We start from the raw sequence: 9,158 nt of genomic DNA, 5'->3' as shown, positions 1-9,158 counted from the left end.
TAGTAACCGTGTATTTGTTTTCTGTGCTGGTACATGGACACTGGGGCCTTGCTGACCCCAGAGGGACGGCCCTTCCCAGGGCTAGCGGGTCCCAGAGCCCACACATCTCACCATCCCTTTCACAGGCTCTCACTCTGGGCCACTCTGCCCCCTGCCCCCTGCCCACCCTAGGGCCAGCACCAGCACCAGCAGACAGGCCCTACACCCCGGAACCCCGGAAATTACTCAGACCCGCCTGTTCTAAACCTGTTCACCTTGCCTCACCCAATCCCATGAAAACCACCATGCAAGCCCTTGCCCGCCCCCTTTCCCCTGCCCCCTGGCCAGCCGGTGCATCCCTGCGTGTCTCCTGTGAGTGGCCACCCCTCCTGTTTTTAGGGAAATGCGAGCATGAAAAACGTCTTCTTTCAGGAGGGTCATTTCCTCATCTGCACGTCTGACCATAGCGACTGCAGCAAAGCCCAGGCGCCCTTGAAGCTTGTGCCTGGAGGAGGGCGGACCGCCCTCAGCGGCTCGCTCACTGTCTCTCCTGGATGAGCCCGGGGGCTCCACCAAACAAAGAGGAAGGAGCCGATGTCACTGCCGACACCGCAGGATGCAGGACACCAGTGGATCATGCTTTGGAAGTGTCCAGACGGGTAGATCTGGACACGTTCGCTGCAGGTACTTTTGTGATGGTGGAAAATCAGGAACAGTCCAGTGAGCGGTGGTGTAGGCACTGGGAGGGGGGGGGTTGCTGTAGCCTCGAGGGGGGAGTTAATCTCCATGTGGGAGCCCACGGTTGACGGAGCAAGTCATGGAGCTGGATGTGCGGCGAGATGTGGTTTCTGGGGAAACAGTAACATACGTTTTCTGTGGAGAAATGTGAACACCGAAGAGAGAGATGTGATTGACAGCAGATGGGGTCACGTCCGGGTCAGTGAGAGCAGGTGGAATCAGCCAGGAGAGGCGGTCCAAGGGCACTTTTGTTGTATTTCTATGACTTTCATTTTGTTTTCATTATTTTATTTATTTGTTTGGATTCTTGTTGTTGTTGTTGTTGTTGTTATGGGTTGCTTAGGTGATTAAAAATTTGAGATGCACAAGGTGGGGGCGCCTGGGGCGCTTAGCTGGTTGAGCATCCAACTCTTGATTTCAGCTCAGGTCATGATCTCATGGTTTGTGGGATCGAGCCCCGTGCCAGGCTCTGCATTGAGCGTGGAGCCTGCTCGGGATTCTCTCTCTTTCTCTCTCTCAAATAAATGAAATGAAATGAAATGCACAGGGAAAGACAGGAGAGGTAGAAGGATGAACACAGATGGGGAAAGGCAGAGCAAACCCGGAGCTCAGTGACACAGTGTAACCCGACAATTCCCGGTACCCATAGCACCTTTTTGAAAATACACAGAATGTGGATGTGAACGTAAGGTATCCTCTGACAAAAGCCTTGCCCTGGGTGCTGAACAGCTAACCCAGTTTGCCATTTGGCAAAAGGTCAACCTCTTGGGCGGCTATTGGGATGGCGGCTCCCCTGTCTCTCCAGAAGCTTCCTACCCAGAAGCAGCTGGTGGTTGTTCCCTCATAACTGGAGTGGGCTCCCCTGCCATGGTAGATACGCTGGCACCACACTGGGCTGGCACCACCCACGTGTCTTTCTCCCCACCGGTCAACATGGGCACGGATGCAGAGGTGCAGGGACAGCGGAGTGGAAGTCATCTGTTCCCTGCGGTCATTCAGGAGCACCGGCAGAAGGCGACTGTCCACAAGGCACGGCTTTCCAGAGCCTCTGGTCCTTGCCGTCTCGTAAGACTTACAGGTGGCAGGACCCAGCAGTGACGCACAGCTGGAGGAAGGGCAGGATTCTCTGTTACTTTGAGCCACAAACAGAGGAAGCTGCGGGCAGGGCCACGCAGCAGGACAGCAAGCAGGGGCTCTCGGGAGCAGCCAGCATGTGGCAAGCGGGACACGCCTAGCCAGCTCCCATGGACTCCCTGTGGACTGGCCAATTTGCATAATTTTGGAGGGCTCTGGGGCACAAGGATTATCCCTGGGGCAATTATGGCGAGTACACAGTGACCCAGAGCCTGAAGGAAGGGGTTGGGGGTGTGGATGGAATCCACCACTCAGGAAGGAGAGCGGGCCGGGCTCGAGCCAGGGTCTCAAAACTGGGTCAAAAGAACACAATCAAACACATATTTTCACATCTGCCTACAGGGGAGGGAGAGTGAGGCGTGGGCCATGGTAAACATGGCCTCATCTCTTCTGCCCCCTTTCCATGAGGTCACGTGGCCAATGAGTCACAGGGTCCCACACAGACGCAAAGGGACCCGGGGAGAGCAGTCCCAGGGAGAACTTTCCGGAAGAGAAGGAAAACTCGGGTTTCAGTGGGCAAAGAGCAGGCTCTGCTGAAAGGCTGTGACTTAATCTGAACTCACGCATCTCTTTGCTTCTCCCCCCACCCCTGCCCCTCCCTTACTCATCGCTGCTTCACCTGCTCAAAAGCCAGCCCCTTCTGGGCAAGGCCCATCACACCCTCTTCCTTACGGCTCTTTCCCCAGTAATGAATTCTGCGTCCAGTGGGGCTTCTCTGGGTAAGATGTAACCTCAGTATGAAAGATAGTGGCCACTCCAGAGCCGGGCGTAAATATCTGATACCTTGAATGTCATTTCAATTAAATTCAGATCCCAGGGGTGGCGTGGGGGTGGGGAAGAAATAGCAGAAGAAATGCTCTCGGGACATTTAGCCTTTCTCTTAATTCTGAATTGGACACATTCGCAGTAACCCTAAGCTTTGACCTGTATCTGGCGATATTTGGTTCTTGGGTTGAATCAAGCAGCTGTTAAGGAAGGTCGTTTAACACCATCACCCCGGTCGTCACATCTTCCCTCCTAGCCGACTACAGGTTAAAGGTGACCACACTTTTAGAAACGCTTTCAGCAGTGAATTATATTAAAAATGCTATTTTCCTGACCTTTCTATTGTGTCTCACTCACCTTCTACCACCTTGCCTTTTCTCCTTGGTTTCGCAAAGGCTCTTACCTTTGAAACCACTCTGAGCTCGGCGTGTGAATCTCCCTCAGGAAGAGCAAATACCTAGTGTTCTGTGGAATCACCTATTCGATGCTCAGCCAGCACTGAGCTCACCCATTCATGCAGCAGATACATACTCGCTCCCATCACGGGCAGGATGCTGCTCTAGGCACTGGATGTGTGAACGGAACAGAACAGTGATGCTGTCCTCTGGGGTTACAGTCAATGGAGGGACAGGGCAGTGACCCACCCCCATGCCCAGCCCTCTGACCCAGAAGGATTTCCTCTACCTGGGAAGTCCCCTGAGACTTCAGGATCTTTCTCCTGGTGATTGCTACTGTCCACCAGGTATGTCTAGGTTGGCAAAGACGCGGGACTGGGTGTTAATCTTTATACCCACCGTATGCCAAGGACAGGCTTAATGCCCAGTAGCTTAGGGTACCTGGTGGCTCAGTCAGTGGGCTCAGGTCATGATCTCGCGGTTCAGAGGTTCAAACCTCACGTCGGGCTCTGTGCTTACAGCATGGAGACTGCTTCAGATTCTCTGTCTCCATCTCTCTCTTTTCCTCTCCCCTGCTTGTGCTCTGCATTCTGTCTCTCTCTCTACAATAAATAATAAAATATTAAAAAAATTTTAAATGCTCAGTGGCTCAGTGAATGATGGAGTGTGTCTTTTCACAGAAGCACAATGTGGGCAGCGAAAGCAGGCACTGAAGATACTTTGGGGACAAAAGCAAGTACGTCAGTCCCTCCTCTCTGTCTGGGAGCTTCCCCGCAGAGGACTTTGTTATCAAATACTCACGGGGCTCCCATGTGTAGCCCTGCAGCGGACCAAACCAGCAAGGAGCAGAGCTGGCGCCCTGACGGGGCGACGAGAGATCACGAGAGGTGCGCGCTGGACACGGAGGCTGGCGGTTCCGGGACCGGGGGTGCCTACCGCTGATGACACAGCAAAGTGCTGGCGTGCACGGCGTGTCACAGGACACACACAGTCCCCAGGCCCCACTGCCCAGCAGCCCCCCCTCCCACAGAGCTTCTGAAAAGCACATTTCCTTTGAAGTTAAAAACTCCAGGCTACATTTTAACAAACCAGGGGGAAAGGCAGACTTTAAAAAAAACCCACACTTTTGTTTTAAGTTTTGACAAAGCACATTCTTTTCAGAAAACATTCAACAGAATGTCGGTTATGTTGAGGATGACCACTATGACATGCAACCTCATCCCCCACCCTGGCTGCTACAAGAAAAGCCTCTTTCTCAGTTTAGCATTACAAATGCTTTGTCATAGGATTTCAAAAATAAATAACTGACTTGTGGCGTTTTGTGTGTCTGTCACTGTTGGTGGGTCCCGCTGACCCCCCGCAGAGGCAAGCTCGCTGACTCCTCTCAAAGTGCTCCTGTGCCCCCTTCCTTTCTTCATGAGAATTGGCTAATTACTCTCCCCTGCCCCCTCGTCCACACTCGACTTTCTCCGGCTGTGATTCTGCGGTGCCACCGTGCAAGGCTGGGCTGGCAGCTGGGCCGGGGACACCCTCTCTGTGCCACGGGAGAGGCGGGCTACACCCCGCACTGCTGCTGGGCAAGGTCTGCACACACAGCATGCAGAGCGACACCCTTACATGTGGCAGCTCACATGCGGAATGTGTGCGTCATGGGTACATGATGGTTTCCGTGGAAACGTTGACTGTCATAGTTCCGGGCGCCTAGCCCACTATTTTCTTTTTCTAAAGAAAAAAGTTTACAGGCTACAATTTTCATTTCTGGTACTGCAGTAGCGTAAGTTTTCCGTTACTGCCCTGGATGTTCACACAACACTCGCTTCTTTCTGCACCATGTGTGAGGCTGACATCATTCGTGCGTTTGTATCTCGCATGCACATGTCCCAAGTGGCCCGTGCGGTGTCTGCAGACCCTGTTACTTTGGGGTGTCTGTTTTCCAGGGTGAGGTGAGGGAAAGGTGCGGTGGGCATGAAGGACCAGGTTCCTGTGAGATTGGACTCCACACAGCTGGGTTTTGGAAATTAATACTTGACCCTATCATCCAGCCATTGAGAAAAAAACTTTCGACCCAAATATCACCTTTTTAGAAAAGATGATTTCAAACTAATCCAATAGAAATAAGCCACGATCAGGGCGCCTGGGGGGCTCAGTTGGTTATGTGTCCAGCCTCAGCTCGGGTCATGATCTCACGGTTCGTGGTTCAAGCCCCGTGTCGAGCTCTGTGCTGACAGCTCAGAGCCTGGAGCCTGCTTCAGATTCTGTGTCTCCCTGTCTCTCTGACCCTCCTTTCTTGTGCTCTGTCTGTCTCTATCAAAAATGAATAAAAAATTTTTAAAAATATGCCACAATCGACATTACATATAGATGTAATTTTAAATTTACTAGGAAATGAAAACAAGCAACATGTGAAATGAATTTTGATATTTTCTTCAGTCCACGGTGTTCAAAATACCTTCGCAAGTAACTGACATACAAGTGTTGAGATACTTTACACTCTCGCACAGGAAGTTTTTGCAACTGGTGCATGTTCTACACTCAGAAGTCGAGACAGCCGCAACCACCCACAGACCAGCTCCGGGAACAAGCAGCTTCCGTGAGCCGGAGCTCGGAGTCGCCAGAACCTTCCGCCAAGGGCACAGAGCACACCCACAGTTCATGGACTGACCTGAATGACGGAGTCAAATCAAGTTTGCCATATTTTCCAGGATTCTGACAAATGAAAACAAAAGGCCCAGGTCTGTATTTGCCAAAAGGCCCAAATTCTGGGGCCTCCGGAGAAATGCATTGAGGATTTTTCTGCCAAATAAAAGGAGGCTGAGTGTTCGCAGTTTACCAAGGCAATGAATGCCTGGCAGCTCAGCATTCCCAAAACATCTCCTTCCTGGCTCCGCGGGACACCCGCCCTCTGCCCTCTACGCTCCCCGGTCTGGAGCCCGCAGGTCAGCCCGCAGAGGAAAGGCTTCTCTGCCCGGTTCTGCGTGGTCTCTTCCAGGCACTCTGCTTGCTGTTCCATGTTGCATGATCACAAGTCCTGCGGCTCATTTCCACGGTCTCTGCTCCCAAGGTCACGTCCACAGAGCACACCCTCCCAGGCCTCTACGGGTCCTGGTCCCCGGACCTCTGACCCACCCTTCCGGTCCCCTGGCCCTCCTCCGGGTTTACCCGTTGCCCACCTGGATTCCTGAGCCAGCTTCCCACTGGCCCATCTCCAGTGCCCTCCCCGGCTCCCAGTTTACCCTCCATGCTGCTGCCAGGGTGAGCTTCAAAATACAGACCCAACTGGACCACTTTTTTCAGTTCCAAGATGTGAATGGACTCCTCACTATTGTCTACACAGTGGATTTCAACCCTTTTTTATAAGCAAACCCAAATTCTCTTCAGCGAGGTGTCACCAAGAGCCTCAGGATATAAATGAGGTAAAGCATGAGCTGCTCTGGGGACAGAAGGTTAGGGATCTCAGAGCTGCCTAAAGCCCTCCAGCCCCACCCCCGCCGGGGCTCAGGGCAGCTGCAGGGAATCCCTGGGCCTTGTGGGAGGCTTCTGGAACTGGGGCCCAGCCCACACTGCTGGGGGTCCCACCGGTCAGGGCCCCTCACCATACAACACGCACATGCCCCCCGGCCCCGCGGCTTCTGCCCGGTGTGAGCTCCCACCCTTCCCTGTCTGCGGGGATCCCACCGGTGGGGAGTGCCACTGTCACCCTGCACTTGCCCATCTGTGACCTGGGTGTCTCCTGGCAGTGCTGTGGGCAAGGGCCCCAAGTAAGCCTCCCAGTCCTGGCCTAGCTTTTCAGAGGATATTTGTGCCACGCTGAGGCGGAGACGATGTCCCTTATTCAATCATTGGCGGAGGGAGTGAACTATTCTCAACTCCAGGAGGAATTCGGAGAGCCCTCGGGGAAGCAAGAGCCTGAAGCAGGAACCTGAGTCCCTGGGTACTTGGCTTGGCGCTGCTCCAAGCCTGGTCTTTGAATCAGCCCCGCGCTGCTCCACCTTGACCACTCTTGGCCTAATGATCACGATGACTCTGGTGGCCGATATTTACAAGCACATGCCACGCACCCTGGTAAGCACTTTCCGTGGATTAACTCACTCTGGCTTTACAGAATGAAGGCTACAGTCCTTCCCAGCTTGGACTCCCTCTTTCCCGTTACATTTGGGGCTGAAAAAAATCCACAGATCGTCCCCTGCAGGGCTGAAGAAACCAAAAACTTGAGGTGAACTGACCACTCGAGGGGACTGGCGCTGGCCGGCAGCAGGTCTCCTGGCCCTGGGATGGCTGTCAGGGCCCAGGGATGGCCCTGGGATGCTGGCACTGGCCAGCAAGATGGATGACAAAGATGTTAACAGAGACGTGGGACACTCAGGTATCGGCACCTCTCAGTCCATGCCTAAATATTTCCCAACTTAAATTGTTCCATTTCAAATCTAACTTCATTTTTTAAGAAGTCACCTCTTAGTAAAAATTACAGTCACGAGATGATCTCTAACAATGGTATCAGTAGCAAAAACAGAAATCCTATTCTCGGCTGCAGATGTGCTAAAATGACAGCACGTGACCCAGGCAGGGCAGGCCCAGGGAGGGCTCAGTCACTCTGGTCAAGGCTGCCACCAGCTGGCTGCAAGGACACGGCCACCAGGACCCACTGGTGGACACACAGTCCTCATTTTCTTGAAAGCATTTCATCTTTGGCAGTTCAGGCTGCTAGCACCGTGGGCTGGGGAGCCTACAGAACATTCTAGTCACAGGTGAGGAGGCCAGGAAGCCAAGATCAAAGTGCCAGCCAATTCAGTTCCCATCTTACAGACGGCCGCCTTCTGCTGTGTCCTCACAGGGCAGAGAGGACACTCTGCCATCTCTTCTTCTGCCTACGAGGACACTGATGCCACCATGGAGCCCACCCTCGTGACCTCCTCTACCCCTAAACACCTGCGAAGGCCCACCTCCAGATCTGAACACCCTGCCACTGACCAAGTGACGTGGGGAAACAGTGAGCGGGGCCAAGCCACAGACTTGTCTTCAGGGAGTGTTAGCGTTCCTGGCCCTGACTGGCTGGGCTGCCGGGACGACCCGAGGTGTGGGGGCAGCAGCCCCCGCGGGGGTTGGGGGGAGTCCTCCTCCTTTCTCTTCTTTAAGGAGAGACCATATTCGAGAATACTGCCCAGGACTGTCCCGGAGAAAGGAGGGGATGAAGCCAGAGGCCCCGCATCAACAGGACAGGGCCTGCTTCGGAGTGCTGCTAATTCCACTCTCTTCTCAAGCTAGGGATCTCCGGAAGCTTCTGCAAACTCACAACTTCTAACTGAGGCCTAGCAGCACATCAGGCTAACATTTATTAAATGCCTGGATGAGCTAAGCCCTTGACCCTCAGGATGGCTTGGCTGCCTGATATCAGGCCCTTCCTCTGCTCCACCTTTCCAGAAAGAGGGAGGCCAAGCGAGTGGAAAGTGGCAGAGGAGATTCAGACTCGACTTCAGGACCAGATCCAATGTTTATCCCAGTAGCCCGGGGTGCTCCAACAAGGAAAAATAATCTGATGCTGTTTCAGAAGTGTGCACACAGCATTCATATTTTGACGAAAGCAGTAATTGCTATACTAGCAGTAATTGCTAAACAAAACATACCGGAGCTTGCTAACTTAAACCTGCAAAGCGCGTGGAGGGGTGTGAACGCACACAGGAACACCCTCCCGCCCTACACCTCACCCATCCCTTGCGTTCCACGCCGGGGGTAACGCCCTCCCCCAGGTTCCGTTAAAATCCGGCCACTTGAAGGTGTACAAATACGACTCCAGTCCCCGCCTGAGACACTGGGGTTCCCCTTGAACCCTCAGCTTTGGGGGCCCCTGATCTGTGGCCCGCTCCCCCTGGCTGCGGGGCTGTCCGAAGGCCGGGCCGGAGCGCATTGTGAAGTGGCCAGAGCGTCACAGGCACGGAGCCGGGGATCTGAGGGCGCGCGGAAGAGCCCCCGCAGCGCCGCGGAGCCAGGACCCTCTGGCCACACTCTGGTCGCGAGCATGGAGGGCTTGGGCCGCGTCTCCCCGAGCTTCCTCCTGGCCCCGGGCGGGGAGTGCGCGGCGGCGGCGCGGCGGCGCAGCCCCGGGGCCGAAACCAACTTTTGCCTGGGCTCTGGGGGCGCCGCCCCGGGGCC

General features: G+C 54.3%; 1 protein-coding gene across 1 annotated transcript in view; it reads left to right on the top strand.

Annotated features, from left to right (window-relative positions):
• The first annotated feature begins 7,028 nt into the window (after window positions 1-7,028).
• CCDC185 (coiled-coil domain containing 185) overlaps window positions 7,029-9,158 on the top strand; it is a 3,366-nt gene continuing 1,236 nt past the window's right edge. The window contains 1 exon segment of the mRNA XM_077779924.1: window positions 7,029-7,073. Coding sequence (XP_077636050.1) covers window positions 7,029-7,073 — 45 coding nt within the window.

Source organism: Crocuta crocuta, unplaced genomic scaffold (assembly GCF_008692635.1).
Source record: "Crocuta crocuta isolate KB4526 unplaced genomic scaffold, BGI_CrCroc_1.0 scaffold322, whole genome shotgun sequence".
NCBI classification, from domain to species: domain Eukaryota; kingdom Metazoa; phylum Chordata; class Mammalia; order Carnivora; family Hyaenidae; genus Crocuta; species Crocuta crocuta.
The sequence above is the reverse complement of the archived record's forward strand: the minus strand, read 5'-3'. Positions and strand labels throughout refer to the sequence as shown.